The sequence below is a fragment of the Ursus arctos genome, unplaced genomic scaffold (assembly GCF_023065955.2).
Source record: "Ursus arctos isolate Adak ecotype North America unplaced genomic scaffold, UrsArc2.0 scaffold_30, whole genome shotgun sequence".
Taxonomy (NCBI): Eukaryota; Metazoa; Chordata; class Mammalia; order Carnivora; family Ursidae; genus Ursus; species Ursus arctos.
In genome coordinates, this window is record NW_026622986.1 from 16,266,249 (window position 1) to 16,292,082 (window position 25,834).

Here is a 25,834-nt window from a genome sequence, read left to right on the forward strand (position 1 = left end):
CTGGAATATAGGAAATCCTTAGGGTGTCTCTTAGTATTACCATGCCCTGTGATTAAGGTTGATGGAATATACAATTACCCAATTCAGGCAGGACTACTAATGGCCCAGACCCTCAGGAATAAAGATATGGGTCACCATATCTTCAAGCTAAAGTGCTTGCCGAGGGCAAAGGGAATATGGAATGGGTATTGGAGGAAAGTAATTATAAATACCAACTACGAGCATGTAGACAAAAGTGTTGTAACTGACATGAGTATTTCTTCCTTATTTTGTTATAAATAAGTGTGTATGTGTGTATGTATGAAATATCTTTGTTTTTTTTCCCTCTCTTGTCCCCTTAGGTAATGTAAGATGTACTGATTTTAAAAATTAGTATTGGGGCGCCTGGGTGGCACAGCGGTTGAGCGCCTGCCTTCGGCTCAGGGCGTGATCCCGGCGTTGTGGGATCGAGCCCCACGTCAGGCTCTTCAGCTATGAGCCTGTTTCTTCCTCTCCCGCTCCCCCTGCTTGTGTTCCCTCTCTCGCTGGCTGTCTCTATCTCTGTCGAATAAATAAATAAAATCTTAAAAAAAAAAATTAGTATTAATTTTATATCAATAGTATTTAAGTTACAGGATATCAAGGAGAAGAGTAAACATCATCGCATCCTATTCTGGAGAAGAGTTAGTATGTTTTGGTTGTACACAGCATAGTTATATCATGCCAGGCAGAAGTAGGACCTTGCTATTGCCTTTATTTGGAAACTGCATATGATTTAAGGAGATGTGTATGGGTGCCAAATTTATAAGGGATGGACTTATGATGATTAATTTTCATGTTTTAACTTGGCTAGACCATCCAGATATTTGGTATCCAGATATTTGGTCAAACATTATTCTAGATGTTCAGTGAAAATATTTCTTTAGATGAAAATAATATTTATTTATTTATTTATTTATTTATTTTATAAAGATTTTATTTTTATTTATTCGACAGAGATAGAGACAGCCAGCGAGAGAGGGAACACAAGCAGGGGGAGTGGGAGAGGAAGAAGCAGGCTCACAGTGGAGGAGCCTGATGTGGGGCTCGATCCCATCACGCCGGGATCACGCCCTGAGCTGAAGGCAGACGCTTAACCGCTGTGCCACCCAGGCGCCCCTGAAAATAATATTTAAGTCAATAGATTGAGTAAAGCAGATTACTCTTCACAATGAGTAAATAACTATTCTTACTTTCCCTTAGAGAAATCTATGGCTGATAAAGCTTAAAAGACTAATTCTAGGTATTTCAGGAAATCATAAAGAAGATCCTAAACAAGAATTTTAAAATCTTATATTTCTAAACCAGAAGATCAAAAAAATTTTTTATAATGTCCTCTATCATTAATCTGATTTAATCATGCTGATAAACAATGTAGCAATAAGCAAATTAGTCCATTACACTTGGTACTATGCTAAAATATATTAAAATTTCATTTTTAAAAATATTATACAATTCATATTTTATAACAACATTTAGAAGAGATACATTTCCTTGTAGAGAGTTGAATGAAAGTTACAAATACCTTAGTTTCTAGGATTTTAATAAGGTGGTCCATTCCTTGATTGTCCCTTAGCACTGTCCGTGCCTCCTTATCATTTGTAATAACACTTAAGGTTTTGAGAGCCAACAATTGAATCACTGGGTATTCTGACTTCAAGAGATCTAATATAGGGGGCACGGCATTTAGTTCTTGAAGTGTAGCTCGACACTGAAAATCCTGAAATACAAATGATCAAATAAGTAAGTAAATTTTAAAGCAAAATTCAGCCAGTATCAAGAATGGAAAACTCTTTTCTTCTAACAAAGGACATTATAAGTTATAAATTTCCCATCTTTTATTCTAGATTCCCTTCCAAAATAACTCACACAAAAATAAGGAAATCCTCAACTGACAACACCTAAATATTCATTTTAACTCTGTAGACATTGTCAATAACAGGAAATAGATGTAATCTAGGACTTCGGCAGTATCTATTGTTTCTTTATCATCAGGCAAATTCCTTTTATTACAAATAGCATTACAATAAATCTGTGCATTATCAAATTCTTTTCATCCTCTGTACCCTGTTTCAAATAGTATTTGATAAAATGAAACGATGGCATCAATTCCTTATTATCTTTATTCAAATGGAATGTTTATGAAATGCTTACATGCACATAGTGCTGTCGGCAGGTCCTGTGCACACAAATTTTTATCAGGTTTAGTTCAGACACATGACCTTTATTTAAGACATTTACAATATCAAGGGGTCATTAGAGTCTAGATGAGTTGCTCCGCAGTGTGTGTCTATAATTTTGTATGTGTAAGTGGTGGGGAGAGGGCTAGTTGGGGTCAGCAATGGAGAGAACAGAGCAAAAAGTCATGAAAAGCTCCTGAACTCTGACTGCTAAATCATGACACCTAAAATCAAAATATCATAAACGTAAAATAGTATTAAAGGTAGAAAAAGCCTACTAACAGCTTAGGTTTCTCTATCATTCTTCAATGAATGCTTCCTACAGATATAAAAATTGTGGGTTGCTATTTGTTATAGGTTGAATTGCGTCCCTCCCAAAATATAAGTTGGAAGTCCTAACCCTCCATATCTCAAAATGTGACCTTATTTGGAAACAGGGTCATTGCAGATGTCATTAGTTAAGATAAGGTCATAGTAGGGTAGGGTAGGTACTGAATGGTGTCCTCATAAGAGTGGTGTCTTTAAAAGAGAAGACACAACAGAGAGAGAGATTGCAATGATGCAGTTGCAAACCATGGACGGCCAGGGATTGATGGCCACTACCAGAAGCTAGGAAGAGGCAAGGGAGGATGCTACCCAGAGTGGCCATGGGAACATGGCCATGCTGACACTTTGATCTCATATTTTCCACCTCCAGCACCGTGAGAAATGCCTGTTGCTTTAAGCACCCAATTTAGGGTACTTTGTTACAGCAGTCGTAGGAAATTAATATACTGTTATTAACTAGTACACTTCTGTTGTGAAGAATAGTGAAGGCAAGCTTTTCATTTCTGTTTGATTAAAAAAAACCAAACCCACAGGGAAATAAAAGCTATGAGGAGTCTTGAGATGAAAGCCACTAACACATCGACAGGGTTATTTAGGCCTGTGGGATGAGAGAAGGTAAACAGCTGAGCTACCTTCAGCATGTCTCCCCCCAGGGAAGAGCGACGGTAGAAGCCAGTGAGTGCCCAGCTGTGTGGCAATGACTTCTAAGGTCAGTAATGTAGGTATGCTTTGCTGCTTTTGGGCATGAGCTCATTGCCTCTCCCTGAAGGAGAAGCCTCCTCTTCACTTCATTCTCTCTCTCTTTTATACTCCACTGCTGGCTATTTAAAATGGTGTTTTTGTATCTTCAGTTGATCTAAAGCTTATCAGATATGTGTGGGAATTGTTCAGGAACCTGAGCAGGAAAAGAAGCAGAGAAGGCTATCCAAAGTGTCAGGAAGCTGACCTGTTCTAAGTGCGAGAGCATGTGCCTTGTGGGGCTGCCGCAGGGGCAGGGACAGAGAACAGCGCAGGTGGAAGAGGCCAAGGGAGGCTGTTTCTTTCCATAACAAAGGAAAACAGTTCAGTGACATAGCATCTTGCAATTGTGAACAATGAGTTCTGTTGAGCGTACTCAACTCACTGGGTCTTCACCAATAAATAAGTCTAATCCAAAATGTTGGTACACGGAATAAGGCATAAATTGCACCCAATGTGCTTAGATCACTGAGGTTAGGTCAATAAATAACTGCCTGGGTCAAATCTAGTTATTAGATATCCTTTTTCAGAAGAAATACATTTATCTAGTATAATCCTGCCTTAATTTGCAAGCCATTCTATTCTTACAAATTTAAATACACTTCTAAAATGCCCTTTCATAGACCTGTACTTTGAAAACTATAAAACACTGAAAGAAATCAAAGAGGACATAAAGAAATGGAAAGACATCCCATGCTCATGGATTAGAAGAACAAATATCATTAAAATGTCTATATCACCCAAAGCAATCTGCACATTTAATACAATCCCTATCAAAGTACCAAAAGCATTTTTCACAGAGCTAGAACAAACAATCCTAGAATTTGTATGGAACCACAAAAGACCCTGTATAGCAAAGCAATCTCGAAATAAATTCTATAAATAGCTTTGGTCAAAACACACTTTTAGAAATTACCCTCACCTGGGCCAAGTTGTAAATGCACTCAATAGAGTTCTTCTTCACGTCAGGGTCTGGGCTGGCCAGCAGTCTGATGAGTGGCTCTAACCCGCCATGCTCAAATATTTGCACTTTGCTGGTATACTCTGCAGACATATTTGCCAGGCAAAGACTGGCAAACTCATGGATAACCACTTCTTCTGCACATCAAAGATAAACAACACAAGCATGCAAAAGGCTTCCTCAAACATTACTTTAAAACATGTTTTGAAAACCAAAGCTTCACAAATCTTACTTGGTTGGAGCCCATCTTGGTTTGAGAGATTTAAACAATTCACAATTGATACTACCTAAACTATTTTCAATGAGTAGTTTAACCCAATGTGAAAAATAAACCAGCCCCACTTTTGAAACAGATGTACGATGGAAAGTTACCTTCTGGAGCAAGCTGAGCAATGACGGAGTTCATGACATCTAACTCCCTTAACAATTTTTTAACGTCATCTACAAAAGGAGATGCAGAATATTAATGAATAATGACGATGTTGTGGAAATAGTCCCTTACGAAATAGGCTTCCTTATTTCCTAATTTTATAGATAAAGAATTTGAGGCTCAGAATCACACAGCAAGTGAGTGGTGGGACCAGGTGACTTGTCCAGGTCTGTATGACCCTAGACAGAATCTGGCTTCTGCTCCTTGATCACTGGGCTATACTACCTTCCAAAACACCAGAAAAATGCAAAAGACGTCTAGAACATAATCAGCCAATTTGAGTTACTGTGCCCTACATTTGTTTATTATGTAGTAGAAATTCTTCATCGTGTTGTTTTGTTGGGAAGGGTATTTTTAAATTTTGATTTTAATAAAACTTGTACAGAATGCACATGAGAATTATCTTCAGGCTTTTCGATGCATATACCTTGTTTGCATTCCATTTTCTTATCAGAGATGCCAAAAATGATTAAAGATAAGTATACTGATTTTTTTTAAAGTTCACTTTTGTATTATTTACGTGAGCCTAATTAAGTGTAGGCAGGTATGCCCCTACTTCTCTCCTGCCATTGTTAGCCCCCGTTTTCTGAGAAATAAGGCATAGGTACTAATTTAGTTTCTGTAGTTTCTCTTCTTGGTCAATTATCTTTGCTTGCAAGCCAAAATTAGCATTACCAGAATTTTAGAAAATTTCGCTCTGTAGCAGCTAAGGCAGATGGTCTCTGGATGAATTTTTCCTCATTAACCACTGGGTATACTTGACTTTCAGTGGACACCTTTTCCTGTGGGATTCAGGGATGTGGCTGCTCTTCAACCCATCAAAACTACCGCTCTGTTTCTATTCAAAATGGTTAAAGAGGGCCAGCAAATTTACAGCTAGCTATAGGTATGTGAATAAGCTTGAAGTACAAAAAGAATAGTAGGGCTTCTGGAAATGTAGTGTCCCAAAGTGGAGGACATTATTTTTCAGTCAACACCTGTTCAAAAAAACAAAAGTATTACCTTGACAGGCAATTAACCAAGTTAAGGTGTAAGACTCAGATCTTTCCAGATGTTCTGGCGAACTATACAGCTGTGTGCTCTGGAAGAGCTGTTTCTCTTCTCTTCTCACTGTGAGGAGTCCAGTCTCTATTTTTCAAAATGAGAAGGCCATACCAGTCTATTTTTACATGCTTGACGCAAAATATTTCTGGCCTTTTAGGTCTCCAAGTTCATTCTCCATTTGGTATACAGAATAGTATGTCGAGAGCATTCACGCTCTGTGTGCTCTCTGCTTCTCTTGTTTCTCTGCAGGAAGGACCTGCTCCTGCAGGGAGGGGCCAGCTTGCTGCACTGGTATGGGACGCCACCCCCTGGTCTGCCCTAACAAGTCCCAAGGTCTCGTCAGAGGACTCTCTGTGCCGGGAAATGCCCTTCTAGATATGAATTTAACCAAATCTGATAGCTCTAGTAGACCAATCCACTAAACCATGTCCTCTTGGCTCAGTGGATGATTCAGATTCACTGACAGCTCTTTTAAATCGATGGCATAGCTGATCAATTTGTTATTCTGCTTTTTGATACCAAATTGCCCCCCCCCAAATCTTTCTTCTCTTGTGGTTAAATCAGTAAAAATAAAAATAACGGATAAGCTGCTCTTTTCATCACTTTAAAAACAATACTGCTCTCTGTCCCCTTCTCTCTCAGCAGACTCCCATATATGGCAGCTGAAAAGAAACTCTGACTTGTGGTTGGTCCACATAAATACACTCTAGCTAAACAGTGTGACACCTACAATTTTAGGTTGTTCCAGAACTGCCAGCACCTTCACTTCTTGGAGTACCTTCAAGCAATCTGTTTTCATTGCATTCTTATTTACAAGTTTTGGTTGCATAATATTGACCATCTAATTTATTTTTGACCTCGTATACTCTTTTACATCAACCATTTCTTAAGATGGCAAGCTCTTCAAATTGCCGTAAGTAACGTAAGGTCTAAGCTTGGAAGATCGCGATGAACTCTCTCTTTAGCTGACTTCATTAAATGCGTCTCTGTTACACGGCTTCGTCAAACTAAATACAAACCGGCAGGTAAAAGGAGACAGCAGCTCCATTTTGATAAAAAGGTTTAACAAAGTAATTTAAGTGCCTGTCTTGAAGGACCCAGGCTTGGCATAGGCACGTGACTCAATCACTTTAGAAAAAAAGAGAAGGAAGAAGAAAGATTTGTTTGCTCTCAGAGCAATCCTTTTAGCACCTGGCATTCTGTTGGAACATTCTGTTGGCTCATCCACTGTGAACATAGTGATATCATTGGGTACATGAAAGCCATGTGAAGATACAAATTTCTAAAGAAAAATCAGTTATTTTAAGACAGCCCAAAGACAATTTAACCATGCAGCAGCGGGTGCACTTATTTTCATATTCGTCTGGAAACAGGCCTTTTGATTTAGAGCCGATGACTACGTGCTCATAGTTTATTCCATGTCACCTTGGACATGTATGCAAAGTGAAGAAACAGCTATTAATGTGCTCGCTGTATTAACAAGAAAGGATCTCCACACGCAGTTGGGAATGCCATGTGTTTATCCATGTCATCATGCATGTTCAAATAGAAAATGAGTTCATGCCAATAATGGTTTGATTTTTTCCATCCAATTCATGGATTTGAAAGAAAGCTCTTGGAGGTTCATTCATGATATATAAGACCCAAACACTCACTGGAAACGGCCAGGACAGCAAAACTCTTTCCATTGCTCTGCTTTGTGGTTGCAGACTGTACTCGTCTAGCACTGGTCACAGGCCAGCCAGCCAGCCAGCCCGCAGAGTGTGGCTCGAAGGGTCTGAGCAGCACTGTATTTAGCGCTCAAATGCAACAGTAATTCTCAATATTTGGGGGTCATAGACTCCTTTAGAGAAACTTGTGAAATTCAGTACATAAGTCTTGCTCACAAAAATTTTGCGAACAGTTGGGAGGGTTTCATAGGTTATCAACTCCTCACATACTGGAAGCTGGAAATACTAAATAAAATGAGTAATAGAAATCAAGAACAAAAGGAAACAGGAAAAAAGTCATAGAAACCTAGACATTAAATTAGAAAATATAAGCATACCCAGGCAATTATAACTCTCCTTTCCAAACGAGCTGCGTTCTCCCCCAGAATCATGTAGAAGGAGAACCTGACTTTGCATGTGCACTAACGTAGAGGATCTGAGACGATCTGATGAGCAGAGAGCCCACTGCACGACGAGCCAGAGAGTACGGTTCTAATTCGAGCCCTGATCTCATCTCTTCTGCTAACCACCTGCATGACTGTGCCAGGAACCTAATCCCTTCAGAGCTCGTTCCTATTTTTAAAATGAGGAATTGCAGGAATTGCAAAAGACGTGTTACAAAGCACTGCTGGTTCTCAAATTCTGTGGTGTGTAAACAGAATAAAACGTAAGAAAATTTTTAATTTTCCCTTTTTTGGTTATAAATACATTCAATGCGGCTCACTCAATATGGCACAATTCGCATACAGGCAGCCCCTGAGATCAATTTATGAGGCCTCCACAACGCAAATGATTACTAGCTCATTTAACTGCTCTGTACCTCAGTTGCCTTACATGTAAAGCGAATGATAACAGCACCAACCTCATTAAATGACTCTATACAAATAGCACATGGAACGGTGCCTGGCACATTGTAAATGCTGTGTGACGGTGACTACTGTTATCATGATCTGGGTTGGAGGAACATCCTCTCCCCACAACTGTCCTCAGCCTGCGGCCATCCGCAGAGCCCCTGCCTTACAGAACAGCCACCGTTAGAGCTCGTGCAGCTGCTGCCAGAACCCCTTTCACTAACAGCCCCGACAGAGCCCCATCTGCCCCCCAACACTACAGATGCTATTCGTGCAGTCTCTGCAGCTGTGCAGAGATGCCACAGAAAACTCTCCTTGCCCTTCTCTTCCCATCTCCCTGTCTCTGACTAATGCCACAGTCCCTGCTGGACACCATGGAATAAGGAATGCCCCCCCCCACCCCGCCCGCACCCGCCCCGCCCCACACAGGATTCAGGAAAGTGAGGTGGGGGGGCCGGAAGCTGAGGGAGGAAACTGCTTGTGTTTTTGCTGAGACTGGTGAGAGGGAAAATATGATAATTTTAGCCACATGCCATGAGAGAGAGAGAGAGAGAGAGAGAGAGACGTGTTTATTCCTAGCTGCCTGAGTTTCATGTTAGAATTCAATCTCTACCAAGAATGTCATTTTTTATTATGAAGTTAGAAGGCTTTTGTTGGCTAACTCGAAAGCCTACCATTATAACATGAAAATGACTTTCAAATGGAAAATACATCCTGTTCATCAGTCAGGGACTGCCTTTATTGCCATGGTTTTGGTCAAACTGATATTCTAACAGACATAATAGCATGTTTTAACTAATACTATTATTCCACTGTATTAAATATATGAAAATATTCAAGCAAGTAATGGGTCTGATTTAAGAAATAAATACATGTCTAAAATTATTTTTGGCAAAGTACATTTTGCAGTTTCAAAAAAAATAAATGTATCAAACCTCTTTACCCTGGGCTACTTTCACTATGACATATGTATGAAGGGTAGCTTACATATAGGCAGACAAATTACATTATGCTAACTCCAAAAAAAAATTATTTTAATTTTAAGAGACAATGATTGCCCTTCAACTTGTTAGACTGGAACATACTACATCACCAACTTTGACAGTTTTTGCATGGATATATTTGCTCATATTTTTATATTTTAAAAATATCTCTTGGGGCACCTGGGTGGCTCAGTCGGTTAAGCCTCTGACTCTTGGTTTTGGCTCAGGTCATGATCTCAAGATCCTGGGATCGAGCCCCACATCTGGCTCTGTGCTCAGCAGGAAGGCTGCTTCTCTGCCTCTCTCTCCCTCTCCCTCTGCCCCTCCCGCCCCCCACCAGCTGGAGCTCTCACTCTAAAATAAATAAATAAAACGTAAAAAAAAATCTCTTAAAATATGAAATCATATATCTATTGTATTATATGTATTTAACTTTTTGTTAACATTAAAGTCAGTTCAAATAAAATGCAAACAAATCCCTTAAAATTAAATTTAAAAAAAGATTATACATTATGTGAGATTATTAGGTCATTTTTATTAATTTTTATTAATTTATTTTTTCTGTTTAAAATTTTTATTTTATTTTATCATTTTTCTATAGAAACAGAAAAAGGAAAATTCTTACCAAATAAAAGGAAACTCATTTGAGTATTATGGTGCTAACGAAAGTCAATGCTCCTTGACATATTATTTTTTTTAGAACTATTAAAAAAAAGAAAAAATATTATATGCTATGGTTCACTTTGTGTTACAGAACTTTAATTACAGGGGTGCCTGGGTGGCTCAGTCAGTTAAGTGTTTGCCTTTGGCTCAGGTCATGATCCTGGGGTCCTGGGATGGAGCCCCACAATGGGCTCCCTGCTCAGTGGGGAGCCTGCTTCTCCCTCTCCCTCTGCCTCTCCCCCAGCTTGTGCTCACTCTCTCACGTGCTCTCTCTCTCCCAAGTAAATAAATAAAATCTTAAAAAAGAAAAACTTTAATTGCATTTGAATTACATGTGCCTAATGTGCTTTAGAAATTTAATTGCATTTGAATTATATGTGCACAGTATTATATACCAAACAGAGTAGCCAAATATAGGCATTTTCAGCACATTTCTCTTTCTAGATACAAAGTCCTACTTCAGAGCCAATAAAAATATAAATATGTGGCACTGGGTAATAGGGTGACATAATTTCTCCTAATTTCATCCTACAGTCATGTACTGATAAAGATATGGTTAGGAATAAATAAGGTTCATAAGTTGCTATTAGGTGATTTTTTAAAAGTTGATACTTACTATTAGAAGCCAGGATTCCAAATATCATAGTAGCATTTCTTCTTACAATTTTGTCTTCATGGGTGAGCAGTTTAGTTAAGGGTTCCACAGCTCCAAGTTCAAGGAGGGTAGCTTTATTTTCTTCACCTGATGTCACAGGTAAAATCAAAGCACGCAGGGATATCATCAATCTCATCAAAACTCTTCCTCGTGCCATTTTAATTTGTTATTGGCCGTTTGCCTTACATATTTCTCTTTGCTTCCACGTATCTCTCAGAACAAGCATCAGAGCACAGGTAGCCTGGACATTAGCTGCTTTGCTTCCTCCTGATGTTGACAAAGCTGTTTTCTCTGTCATTCAGGTCTTAGCTCACACTGCATCTGCTCAGAGGGGTCTCCCCTGACCACCCTATCTAATGTTATCACTACACCCAAGCCTTTCTTATCCTTCTTTAGGCTACTTTCTTCATACCACTTGGCGATCTCCTTGCTTTGTCTGCCTGTTCCACTCTAACTTAATTTCCATGAGGACAGACACCCTTTCCATTCTAGTCTCTCATATCCTCAGTGCCCAGCATAGTGCCAGTCATGGGTTGGCATAACTAACCACAAGACTTAATTAACATACACAGTCCCCACTTTGAGTTAAAGTGGGATGGTGGGGTGAGTTCAGGGGGCTCATTGTTCACCCAATGGGGTTACAGCTCCTATTTTGCCAGGCAAGATGTGCCTGCAGCTAGCATGGAGGTGGGCACACGGGGCGGGGGGGGGCTTCCGGGGTCACTGGGGACTCCTTGGCTGTGGCAAGAAGCTCCAGAACCAGAAGGCCAAGTAGGGCCGGAGTCTCACTTAACTGTAGAAGCAGTTTGTCCCTATCTTGATGAGTGGGATAGCGTTCTACAAAGTCAGGAATAATGTTTAGGTCCTGATTAATTTCAGCTTTTCAATTTCATGGGCTATGAAAATATAGATTACACTTTCAAAATTAATTTGAGAGTATAATAAAGTCATTTTAGCTTTTCTTGCCTCCATTTTCTCATAAAATTAGAGTATTTTATATTTTAGGTTACAGGTCCACATTCTGATAAGACACAGACTGTATCTTCCTAGAGCCCATGGAATTGCCCTTTGTCTGAACGGTCAAATCTGTCGCCTGATAAGAATATGTTGAAATATGCGTTGTTGACTCTTACAAACTTCTTTTCAAATATTCTAATATTTGCATTTTATGGGCATTTAAAACTTAATTTCTTAGATGAAAACATTTTGTCAAATGAATCTTAATTTAAAATAAATTTTAAGATACTTATGCTTAAATAAAAACATATTTTATATATCAGATTATTATAAAAATTAAAAGTCTGTCTTTAAATTTTCATTCTGAGACATAATAACTTGAATTATTTCTTCACTAAAACATACTGCTTCTTGTTACTTTTTAAATAATGCTATATTTTATAATTTTATGATCAGAAGAGGATTTGCAAAATGAACATCTTTTGTCATCTTTTACATCTATTTTTATTCTTTTTTAACAGCTTTAATGAGATCATTGACATACAATAGACTGTACATATTTAAACAGAACCATTTGGTAAGTTTTGACACGTGTTTAACACCCATGAAACCAAATACCACCATTAAGATGAAGAACATATCTAACACTCCCCTAAGTGCCCTCTTGACACCTTGTGATCTCTTCCTCCTATTACTATACATTATTTTACATTTCCCAGAACTTTATATAATCATGCAGAATGAATTCGTTATTGCCTGGTTTTGCACACTCAGTCTAATTATTTTGAGATTAATCCATGTTGTAGCATGTATCATAGTTCATCTTATTTATTGTTACTTACTATTCCATTGTATGGATAGTACAGTTTGGCTGGATCATATTTGGTTGTACATTTAACTTTTTGAGAAACTGAACTGTTCCAAAGTGAATGCACCATTTTACATTCTCATCAGCAATGTATGAGGATTACGGTTTCTCCCCATCCTAGCCAACACTTCTGTCCATCTTTCTGATGATAGTAATCCTAGAGGGTGTGAAGCAGTATCTTACTGTGGTTTTAATTTGCATTTCCCTCACTTCAAAAGGTAGCTTTTTGCCATCCATACATCTCTTTGGTGAAGTGTCTATTCAAATCTCTTATTCACATGTATTTTTAAATTTGGTTTGTTTTATTATTGAATTTTGAGAGTTACATATTCTGGACATAAATCCTTTATCAGATATATGATTTACAAAAATTTTCTTGTGGTCTATAGCATATCTTTTTAAAAAATTACTAGACTTTTTTGAGCAGTTTTAGGTTTATAAAAAAATGAACAGGGTGGCCTGGGTGGCTCAGTCAGTTACATGGCTGACTCTGAATTTCAGCTCAAGTCATGATCTCAGGGTCCTGGGATCAAGCCCTGTGTTGGGCTCTGGGCTCAATGGGGAGTCTGCTTGAGGATTCTCTCTCTTCCTCTCCCTCTGCCCTTCCCCATCCCACTCCCTCCCTGCTTGTGCTCTCTCTCTCTCAAATAAATAAATCTTTTTAAAAAATGAACAAAAAATACAGAGTTCTCATACACTCCATCTCCCTACCCTCTCCCATTTCGATTATTATTAACATCATACATTAGTGTGGTACATTTGTTACAATTGATGAACCAATATTGATAACATCACTATTAACTAGAGTTGATAATCTACATTATGGTTCACTCTATGTGTTGTACAATTCTATGGGTTTTGAGAAATGCGTAAGATTATGTTTAGCTTTCTAAGAAACTACCAAACCATCTTCCAAAGTGCCTGTACTATTTTGGATTCCCGCCAGCAATGAATGAGAGTTCCTACTGTTCCACATCTTCACCAGCATTTTATGTTGTCAGTGTTTAGGATTTTAGCCATTCTAATAGGTGTGTAGTGATATTCCATTATTGCTTTAATTTGCATTTCCTGATAACATATGATGTCTTTTCACATGCTTATTTGCCATCTGTGTATCTTTTTTAGTGAGGTGTGTGTTTAGGGTAAATGATAAAATCCAATCAATTGTTCTCTTATGGATTATGTTTAGTGTCATATCTAAGAAACTTTTCACTAACCCAAACACTCTTTGAGTAGCATCCCACAAATTTTTATATGTTATGTTTTCATTTTCAATTTGGATTTTCCTTTTGAATTCTTTCACTGACAGATTATTTAGAAGTGTAAAATTTACTTTCTAACTATTTAATGATTGTCCAGAGTCCTTTGTGTTAAGTGATTTTCAATTTAAGTCTATTGCGGTATGACATATATATTATATGATTGGAATTCTTTTAAATTTATTAAGTCTTAAAAAATAAATTTACTAAGGCTTGTATTATGGCTCAGAATATCACCTATTTTGATAAACATCCTGTTTGCATTTGAAAAGAATGTTTTTCTGCTTGGAGTGTTCTATAAATATCAATTAGGTTAAATTCATTTATGTTGCTTGTTCAAATCTTTTATATCCTTACAGATTTGCTATCCATTTGTTCTTTCATTTATTAACAGAAGGTTATTAAAGTCCTCAGTTATAATTGTGGATGTTTATTTCTCCCTGCATTTTTAACTTCATGTATTTTGAAGGTCTGACATTAACTAATAACTGTTTAGGTTTTTTCATAACTTCTTTCTTTTTCTTTTATTTAAATTCAATTTCATTAACACATACTGTAATATTAATTTCAGGGTTAGAATTCATGATTCGTCAGTTGCATATAACACCCAGTGCTCATTACATCAAGTGTCCTTCTTAATGCCCATCACCCAATTACCCCATCCCTCCACCCACCTCTCCTCCAGCAACCCTCGGTTTGTTTCCCATGGTTATCTCTTATGGTTTGCCTCCCCCTCTGTTTTCATTTTACTTTATTTTCCATAGTTTTTTGATTAACTGACTCTTTTGTTATTATAAAATGAGTTTTTTATCTGATACTACTCTTTTCTTTTATTATTGATATTAATATAGCACTCCAGCTTACTTTTGATTAGTGCTAATATAGGATATCTTTTTTTATCCTTTTACTTTCAAGTTATTTGTGTCATTATATTCTAAGTGCATTTCTTGGCTACAGCATGCAGTTTGGTCTTGCTTTTTATAGACTATAACACTATCTCCCTGTTAATTGAGTACTCAGACATTTATATTTAGTGTGGTTATTGATATCACTAGGTTTAAGTCTACCATCTTGTTATTTGTTTTTTGTGTGTCTCATTATTCTTTGTTTCCTTTTTCTCATTTCTGCTGTCTTCGTATGAAATGAATATTATTTTTGTGATTCCATTTCCTTTGTTGTCTTATTTGATCTTACTCTTTGTTATTTTAGTGATTGTATCAGTCTGTATATACATCCTTATCACAGACTACTTTCAAATTGTGATAGACCATTTCACATATAGTGCAAGAACCTTACAATAGTACACTTTCATTTTTCCCCTTTTACCTTGGTTCTGTTGTTGTCATATATCTTATTTTTACAAGTGTTTTTGAACAGTAAATGATTACTATTTTTGTTTAAAAGAACCACTTTGATTTTTAAGTGATTTAAATAATGAGAAAAAACTTTACGTATTACCATTTCTAGTGTTCTATCTTTATTATTTTGTGTAGATACACATTTCCATCTGGTGTCATTTTCCTTCCTCCTGAAGGACCTACTTTACTATAATTGGTAGTGTGGGTCTCCTTGCAATAAACTACTTCAGCTTTTGAATGTCTGAAAGAGACATTATCTCACTTATGTTTTCTGAAAGATATTTTTGCTAGGAATAAAATCTAGGTTTAAAGTTTTTATTTTTCTTTCAGTATTTTAAAGATGCTGCCCCACTGACTTCTTGCTTGCACCTTTTGTGATGACAAATCTACTGTCATCCTTATTTTTGTTCCTCTGAATGTAATGTGCTTTTTCCCCTGGCTGTTTTTTAAGATTTTTAAGATTTTTCTCTTTATCACTCTTTTAAACCATTTGATTTTGTTGTACCTTGGTGTAATTTTCTTCATATTCATTGTGCTTGGGTTTTTATGAGCTTCTTGGATCTGGAAGCTTAGAGTTTTCATCAAATTGGGGGAATTCAGAGCCATTATTTCTTCTAATACTTTTTCTGTCCCTCTCTCTTCTTTTTCAAAGACTCCAGTTACACATACATTATGTCAGTTTTTATTTACTGATGATTTATATCTTCATTATGGGTTGTATTTTCCTGCTTCTTTTCATGCCTAATAATTTTTTATTGGATGCCAGACATTGTGAATTTACCTAGTTGGTAAACGGTTATTTTTGTATTCTTCAAATTTGTTTTGAGACACAATTATCTGGAAACAATTTGATCACTTTAGGTCTTGCTTTTTAAATATTTATAAGGTAGTACTAGAACAGAGCTCGATCTAGGGCTAATTATTTCTAACTATTGAAGCAAGGCCCTTCTGTGTATTCTATACAATTTTCCCTGAATCTTGAGGTTTTCTAGTCTGGCTGATGGAAATGGGCACTGCTTGTGGCCCTGTGTGAGCACCAGGCACTGTTAATTCTGATCCTGTTGAGCGCTTTGCTGACTTCAAGTAGTTCCCATATATATACCTCCTTATCAGTACTCAGCTGAACACTTGAGTAGGACCCTTTGCCAATCTCCTGAGTTCTCTTTCTGTGCAACTCGTTCTCTCTGTTACTGAAAACTCTTGCTGCCTTTGTCTCCCTGAACTCTTAGATCTGTCTTCTCAACTCAGAGTCCAACAGGCTCTGTACAGGTAACCCATTCCTGTGATGTGGCCTGGAAAGTCTCTGAAATCAACAAGCTGGGGTAATCATAGAGTTTATTTCCTTCATTTCCTATCTTTCAATGGACATCGTCCTTCTTCACCTAATATCCAGTGTTTTGCCAACTGTTATTTCATAGATTTTTGTTTTCTTAGTTGTTTCAATCTGGAAAGTAAATTTGACCCCTTGCTCCATCATGGCCAGAAGGCAACATCCCATCATTTATCTTAAAAAAATAGTCAGAAAATACTGCTAGTATAAAACACCAGACTTACAGTAATTTCTGTATTGATTTCACATAAAACATATGCTTATCTATATCTTTACCTCATGTCATATAAAAAAGATGGCATCTGATGACTCTATATGGCTGAGACTCATGTTGCCATAACTGCATGATCCAATGTCTCCCTGAAATCTGGCCCAGAAGCCTACACAATTACTCATGAACCATACCTGCCAGAAGCTGTGATTCTGGTTTTTATCTGGATTCCCAATGATGACTAGAGTGATATAGCAAGGTGAGTATTTCACCATTTGCTACTTGAGTGATTTGTTGTTCTCTCGTACATGTCCCAAAACAATGTTTAAAGTATCATTTCCTTAAAAATCAAATTGCTCCCTTCTTAGTTTAAAAGGTTTTGTTAAAAATACCAAGTTATACTAAACGCTTCAAGTATTCTCAATTGCAATGTTATACAGTATAATAAAAGTCTACTTTTACCACCACTTGGAATGAAAGAATATGAAATTATCATTTATGTTTGTAAATCCTCTATGAATAAAACTTGTAATAGAACCTAACTTGTAGCATGTACAGTATTTTAATAAACTCTATTTTTTACAAGAGTTTTAGTTTTACAGAAAAATTGCAAGGATAGTACAGAGTTACCACGTATCCCATACCTATTTTCCCCTGTTATTAACATTTTACATTAGTAGGTACATTTGTTACAATTAATAAACCAATATTAATATGCTACTATTAATTAAAGTCCATGTTTATTCAGATTTCCTTACTTTTAGCCTAATATTCCTTCTCTGTTCCAGGATCCTATCCAGGGTCCCTTGTGACATTTAGTCATATATCCTCAACTCCTCTCAGCTATGAGAGTTTCTCACACTTTTCTTGTTTTTGATAGCTGTGACAGTTTTAAGAAGTACTGGTTAGATGTATTTGTAGAATGTCCCTGACTTGAAACTTGTCTGATTTCGGGGTTATAAGTTTTGGGGAAAAATAACAGAAATGCCATTTTCATTACATCATGTCAAGTTCACATATTATCTCTATGACTTATCACTGTTGATGCTAATTTTGATCACCTGACTGAGGTAGCGTTTGTCAGGTTTCTCCACTATAAACTTACTCCTTTTTCTCTGTTGCCATGTAGCAGTCTTCGAGTCACTATGCAAGCCCATACCTAAAGAGTGAAAAGTTATATTCTGCCTCCTTGAGGGCAGAGTACATAAATTATTTGGAATTCTTCTGTATGGGAGATTTGTGTTTTCTCTCCCATTTATTTATTTATTCAATTATTTATTTATATCAGTATAGGCTCATAAATATTTATTTATACTTGGGTTATAATTCAGTTCTGTTTTGTTGCTCCAGTAGTTCCAGCTTTGACCACTGGGAGCGCTTGCAGCTCCTGTGACTTACAATTTTTTAAACTACAATAAAACCTTCAACATGACTATTCTATGCAGTGACTAAATTACTCCTTAAGATTAAGATAGGCACTCAGGGAGATATATTACTTTTAGGTAATGCATTAAATGATATTCTGGTTGTCTGAAAGAATTCATCTGACATGAAGTGAATTAAAGAATAGGGAGAAAGGGCCCATTATGTAGCAAATATTTTAAGAAACTAATGAAATAGAAAAACAAACTGAAAAAAACAAACCTTTTAAAGCAAATCTATAAATGGCTTCACATGCTTTAGCCAAAATTTCTTCTTCTGGAGAATTAAGCATTAACACCACAGTTGCTGCTTTTTTGCTTTCAATCGTTAATGGATCAAACTGAAATGTAGAGAGAACAATGTCAGGGTCACATATGAGCTTTAAAAAACACATAAAAAATGAACAGTGTCTAGAAACTTGAAGAGAATATAATCATACAAAAAGGATGTGGTCACTGCCCACGAAGTGCACTGTAAAGTTTTTATTTAAAAAACAAAAAAAAAAAACCATTGCTGATAGGGCGCCTGGGTTGCTCAGTTGGTTAAGCGTCTGCCTTCAGCTCAGGTCGTGATCCCAGGGTCCTGGGATCAGGCCCCACGTCATCGGGCTCCCTGCTCAGTGGGGAGTCTGCTTCTCTTTCTCCCTCTGCCTGCCAATCCCCCTGCTTGTACTCTCTCTCTGTCAAATAAATTAACAAAATCTTTAAAAAATTGTTTAAAAAAACAAAACAAAACATAGCTGATAGATAGTTGCCAGTGCTGGTGGCTTTGGAATTCCTGGGGTAATGGCAGGAAGAGCAAAGCATTTTGGAATCTGACAGATCTAGTCTCTGAACTTAGCCACATGGAATCAAACAAGTTACTTAAACGGCTAGAATTTCAGTTTCCTTTTCTATATAATAAGTATATAATACCTATTCTCCCCAAAGGATCAAGGAGAAGATTAGAGATCATATATGGAAAGCCCTTAGCACACTGTCCGGCACATAATAGATGATCATTAAATAACATATACTAGCATAATTCTCAGTTGATACAAAAGAATCCTTGAGTGCCTATATATATGAGATGTTCTGACAGTCCTAATAATCAGTACCTGCTTCTAATCACTACTCTTTCTAAGAAAACAGAAATTACATACATGAAATAACTAAAGGCACTAGAAAACCACATATAACAAATTGTAAAACTGGATAAAATCTGAAACAGGGCAAATGGTGACAAATGGTAATATGGTGTAAAGAAAAAGTATAGAGCTCTAGGAAGATCTCTGTCGTGTTATGAGATCTTGAGAATTCATGGGCAGCCAAAGTGCACAACAACAAATTCATGGCTCCTATGGGTTTTCTTTGGTCAAGGCGAAAACCTTGTAAATTATTACACCATTTTTCTTCCATTTCCAGAGACTGGTGAAGGAGGGTGGTCTGCTTATGTTAAAGGGAAAAAAAAGAATTTCAAAGTTTTAGCTGGCTCTTTGTGTTGGCCCTTCCTAAATGGACATCTTTTTATGTCTGGGGCTATAACAAAAATTGGTGTTCAGTTTCAGGCTGAGAATGGAGGGACAGAGTACTCTGAGTAAGGAAGCATAATTGTGTGACGTTGGGAGAGTGAAGAAGACAAAGAAGAGAGCAGTCAGCAATTACCTAAAAGGGCACAGCTGAGATAAAAATCCCCCTTGCAGGGGAAATGACTGTTGGATTTCGGGACTGCGTTATCTAACATACAAATTAAAGCTGTTTGTGTATGTCTTACTCTATACTAGAAACTGTAAGAGTTACCAAAGTCACAGTGTTTGTTCTCAAGCCTCTTGGACTCTTTCTGGGGAGATAAAACTTCATTAAAAGTCTGCCAGGGGTGCCTGGTGGCTCTGTCGGTTAAGCATCTGCTTTCGGCTCAGGTCATGATCTCAGGGTTTTGGGATCGAGCCCTGCCTCAGGCTCCCTGATCAACGGGAGTCTGCTTCTTCCTCTCCCTCTGCCGCTTCCCCTGCTTGTGTTCTCTCTCTTTGTCATAAATAAATTAAAAAATCTTAAAAAAAAAAAAAAAAGTCTGCCACATGCATCAAGCTTACGGCACTTGTGGGTTTCCAGTGACATGAACCAGTGAGAAAAGAGGGCCCCTCTAGCACAGCCCAGAGCAATGGTAAAGACACAGGCTCCAACACTGATCAGAAGAGCACAATGACCCAGAAATCCACAGAAATTTTGAGGGGGGGACTTCTGAAACTATTTGGGGATGGAGGCTTGAAAACCACCAGGCAAGTGTATTAACTGTATATTTAAACAAATTACTTGGTAAATGCTCCAGCCCAAACAAGAAAAACAAAATATAAAAACAATAGTAGTAGATCAATAAATACAATAAAATATATAGTTAAGCTGAATGATAGTGATGTTGTGAATCACAGTGTAATTCTTAATGATTTCTGAAGTAATGATGACACATTATGAAAAAAAATTAATAATGACTTGGAATTAAAATTCTAGAAATTTTTCGACAAAGCTCATGTAAAGGAAATAGGATTGTTTTGGTAAAGAGAATGAGATTATTGCCTAGTAATTTATTTTTACATTGATATAAAAACAGGCTTAAATATGTGTTTAATAGGCTACAGATAAGTAGAAGTTCCAAATTACCCAAAGGAAAGGGTAACAAATGAAAGTTGCTCAATTGAGAAAAAGGGAAGAAAAATATAAAAGAGACACAACATGAAAATACAGCAAAGAAACAACTTAACCGAAAAATAAACCTTAAACTTAAAATAAAATGATAGGAATAAAATCAAATATATCAATGGCCAAAATAAACACCAACAGGGCAAATAGATGGCATTAACTAAGATTGTCAGATTGAGTTAAAAAGCAAAATCTACTCTGTTTTTTTGTATATTGGTGAATATTTCTTCCACTTGATCTTACGGAAGATAAATTCAGATCTAAGATACAGATCATTTCTATCACGTCTTCACGCCCCTTCCCCCTCCAAAAAACCCCAGAAAGATCATCGTTATGTGACTTCTAAAATCATCAGTTTTTTCTGTTCTTGAACTTTATATAAAGAGAATTATAGAACATGACTTCTTTCACCTGTGCCTTCTCTAGCACAGCACAATGTCTCTGAGATTCATTCACATTTTTGTACTACTAAGTCATACTTTCCATAGCTGTATGTTATTCCGTTGGGTTTTTTCTACCAACTTGGGTTCTTTTCTACCAGCTGGAGGCTATCATGAACAAAGCTCCAGTGACTATTCTTGCACATGAATTTTTGTGGAGATATACACACACACACACACACACACACACACACACACACACACACGCCTTCATTTCCCTTGGGTATATGCCTAGGCATGGATTTGATGAGTCATAGGCTAGATACGTATTTACCTATCATAGATACTGTTGAACAGTTTCCTAAAGTGGTTTTATCAATTTATGTTCCCACTAGTTATAAATAAGAGTTCCAGTTGTTCCACATCCTCACCAATCCTTGGTATTGTCAGTCTTTTTAATTTGCCTCTCCACAGCTCTTAGATGATATTTTTAAAACAATCTGCTGTTCATGGTTGTTGCCATGGAAGAAATGCTCCACTGCTCTCTACTACTGTTACTACTACTACTACCACATCCTGGCCCGAAGCAGGAGCATTCCTGTTACTTTTTAAAATCCTCTTACGTCCCTTCTACTGACTCTGACTCAATACATTCATCTATCTCTCAGCTTTGTCTTCTACCATTATGCTTGATACTCTTATCAAATTTTCTTTGCTTCCTCACAGATAGGCTTCCTGTAGTGCCCACAGTGTTCAGTCTTTGAGGATTTCTTGGTAGCCAACAAGCAAATGGTGAAAGATAAAGCTTCACCGTTGAGCTACCCCCACTACAGCTATTCCTCCTCCTCACTGGGGTCCCCACCCCATTCAGTCCCTCTACTGCCACTTCAGCTTTCTCGTTTCTTCACTTTACTTCTTATCCTGCTTAGATTTCATGATCTATTATTTTAATAACACTCCTGCCAAACCCTAAATAATCCTTTGTGTCCTGTCTTCTCATCAAATCAATTTTAGAATACCCCAACCATGAACAAACACTATGATTTTCCTTCTTCGCATTTGTGCCCAAGCATCTGAACATTCTTAGAGCATGTTAAACTATGGGGGAAAATCCGTATTACTGTAAATGCACGATCAACCACTTCACAAGAGCCTCACATACTCACAGGAGCCTCTGCACATATTCTTCTACATGAAAGAAAATGTTTCTCCTACTATCTAAGCCCAATATCTAATGTGTTCATTCATTTAATTCACTCATTCATTCAATAAACACTCATTCAACCCCTAATAAGTGCATTTCACTGAGAAGAGTGCATTAACCATGCCCCCACTCTCACAGAACATACGTATTCCCAGTTATGTCATACCATCAACCATCCCTTTTTTCTCTGGAGTAGTTACCTTTGTCTTAACAATTAAATTATTCCCATTACTTCGTTTGAGTCCACTTTACAGAGAGCCAATTTAGATTCAGTAAAATGCACGTAAGTGTAAGTTTGATGAGTTTTAATAAATGTGTATGTACGTATAACCAAAGATACGTGGAACTTTCCATTACCCCAAAATATTCACTCCCGCCTCCCTGCAGTTGATTCCCTTTTCCCATATCCACTCTAGGCAACCACTGATCTGCCTTGTTTCACTATAGATTAATTTTGACCGTTTAATGTGAAATTATTACATAGGTACACTTTATGTATGGCTCCTTTCATTTGGCAGAACACTTATGAGATTCGTTCAGACTGTTCTATGTATCAGTGATTTATTCCTTTTTACTGTTGAGTGGTCTCTCATTATATGAATACAACACAATTTGTTTATTCAATTAGCTGATGTACCTTTGGGTTGTTTCCATTTGGGACCATTATGAATAAAGCTGCAACGGCATTTTCATATAAGTCTCCTTGTAGATAATATGTTTTCATTTCTCTTGAGTAAATACCTAGGAGTAGAATTTCTGGCTTGTCTGGTAGTGTATGTTTAACTTTACAAAAAATAATAATAATAATACTTTTTCCAAAGTAGTTTTACTATCTTGTGTTCCTACCAGCAATGTATCTACATCCAACAAGTATATCTCTTCATTTATTCATCTTCCTTAATTTGTCTCAGCAATGTTTTATAGTTTTCAGCATATAAGCATTGCATTTATTTTGTTAAACTTATCTCTAAATATTTCATTATTTTTTATGCTAATGGCAAATGATATCTTTTTTTCTTCATGTATTTTAAACAAGTGCTATTAGGTGAGCAACATTTAGGACCATTTTTTCCTCTTACAAATGAACCTTTTCATTATGACGATACATATCTCTTTTACTCTGGGAATATTATTTGCCCAGTAATATAATTCTTCTAGTATTAATATAGGCACTCCATCATTCTTATGATTATTTCAGTATATCTTTTCCCATATTTTTACTTTTAACCTATCCATAGCTTTATATTGAAAGGCGATTTCTTGTAGACAGCTTATAGTTTGGATCTTGCTTTTTTATTCAGTTTGACAGTCTCTCACTTTTAATTGGAGTATTAAATCATTTACATTTAATATAGTCATGGATATGACTGGGTTTTAATGGACCATGCTGCTAGTTGTTTTCTCTTTTTCTCATTTGGTCCTTGGTTCCTTTTTTCCTGTCTTCTTTTGGATAATTGAATTTTTTGTGTCCAATTTTCCCAGTTATGTTACACCATTAATCATCCCTTTTTCTCTTGAGTAGTCACCTTTCTCCTACTATCAACGGAGTTTTCTTCTGATCACAGGTCACATTTTTCTTTGCATATATAATAATTTTTATTGGCAACTAAACATTGTGAAAATGATGTTGTTAAGTGTCTGGATTCTTTTGGGGGGGGTTCTCTTAAAGGATGTTGAATTTTGTTCTGTTAGACAGTTGTTTCATTTATGGTTCAGCTTGATCTATTTAAGGCCTGTTTTAAAGCCTTATTACAGCAGGTCTGAGGAAGCCTTTGCTCTAGGGCTGGATTAGACATACTGCTACTAAGGCATGACCTTGCTGGGGGCTCTATTTAATACCCCAGATGTTCAATAAGATCTCTCCAATCTTTTTGGATCAAAATCAGAATGTCTTCCAGACCTATAGGAGTCTAAAAATTATGCAGCTTACATCTCCCTGATAGTTGTTCGTGCCTGTTCTTTGTCACGAGCAGGAGTTTCACCCTGTGCAGCTTAGACTTCAAAGAATCAAGAGGACCATTAACCAAATTTCTGGAGCTATTCTTCTATGTATTTCCCTCCCCTCTGGCACTCTGCCCTGCAAATTCCAGCCACCTTAGCCTCTCTAAACTCTAGCTTCTCAAAACTCTCTTATTTTAAAACAAAAATAATCTTTCCCTAGATGCTAATCACCTTCCAGATGCTATCCTATCTCTCCTTCCCTTTTAATCAAAATTTTTATGAACTATTGATTTTTCTCCATTTTCTTCCTCTCACATGTCCTGCTGAACATCTCTAAACTGACTTTCATCCTCATCAGTTCACCAAAATAGTTCTAAGACCATCATCAGTGATCAGCATGTCACCTACCACTTCTTGACATTTTTGTCTCATTTCTAGAGAATTAAAATAATAAATAATACTTGAAACTATAGAAGTTTAAGGCTTACTTTAATTATTACGCCTCCATCTTTCTAGATCAATTTTTTATTGCTTTTTATTCATGGTAGTTTGGGTATTGAAAATCCTTGTTTTTTGTTGTTGTTGTTTGGGAGGAGTTGTTTTGTTTAATTTTTTCACAGCTATATTCCTCTGAACTTCCCTATAAGAGCACTTAATACACTGCATCGTTTCCTTTGTCTGTCTTGATCAGTATTTTTACCATCATTTACTCAGTTGCTCATGCCAAAAACCTTAAAACACCTCCCAACTCCTCTTCTACTCACACCCCACATGTAGTCCATCAGCAAATCCTATCAATTCTACGCTCCACATGGATCCTCACTATGGCCACTTCTTGCCTTCTCCATAGTTACCACCCGGGCCTACCGCATAGTTTATGGCTCCTCTGTAAGAGCCTCCAAACTGGTCTTCCAGTTTTCACTTTTCTTTCCCATTGTAGCTAGAATGATCTTACGCTTTTTGTTTTAGATATAAATGAGATGTCACTAATTCTCTACTTGTAACCTTCCACTGGATTCCCCTTTCTGCACATTAGAAAAAAATCCAACCTCCTTAAAATAGCCGAAAAAGCCCAACATGATCCCCACCATTCCACCACCTTTGGTACCTACCTCCTACTCCCTGCTTTCTAATTTCCCGTCATACCAACCTTCTTGGCATTCCTCACGCATACTAAGTAAGGCCTTCGTTATTATTTTCTGGCTGGGGATATTTGAATAGCATACATCCTCCTTCCATCTGTCTTTCTTAAGTGTGACCCCACTGAGAAAGCTTGCCCTGACAGGGGAATTTTATTTAAAGTAGCCGGATCACTCTCCGTCCTTATATCCTACTTTATTTTTCCTCATCGATCTTATTGTTCCCTGAATTATATTATTACTTGTTAAGTTATTATTTGACTGCTTCCTCCAACTAGACTATTTGCTATTCTGGTATTTCAATATTTTTTCAGCTGACTTTATAAGCATGTGAATAAATATGCCACGTTAAAACAAGGATATGTCATGACACAATGACTACAATTGTCAAAGGAGTACATGAACATGTATTTAAACTAAAACTATCATAAATATCTTGAATCCTTCTTTAATGGTTGAGAAGACCCTTCAGTATTTTGCCATGTCTTCCAGTCATCATTAAGAAAAAGGTGATATGAGGTACAAGAAGCT

General features: G+C 37.0%; 1 protein-coding gene across 3 annotated transcripts in view; it reads right to left on the reverse strand.

Annotated features, from left to right (window-relative positions):
• The window catches only part of ARMC3 (armadillo repeat containing 3), a 123,777-nt gene that overhangs the window by 57,626 nt on the left and 40,317 nt on the right, over positions 1–25,834 (reverse strand). For all 3 annotated transcript variants that reach the window (XM_057304732.1, XM_057304731.1, XM_044392190.3), the window contains 5 exons: positions 18,187–18,304; positions 10,521–10,646; positions 4,597–4,665; positions 4,186–4,361; positions 1,544–1,738 (listed from right to left, as the gene is read on the reverse strand). In XM_057304732.1, coding sequence (XP_057160715.1) covers positions 1,544–1,738; positions 4,186–4,361; positions 4,597–4,665; positions 10,521–10,646; positions 18,187–18,304 — 684 coding nt within the window. The remainder of the gene's footprint in view (positions 1–1,543; positions 1,739–4,185; positions 4,362–4,596; positions 4,666–10,520; positions 10,647–18,186; positions 18,305–25,834) is intronic.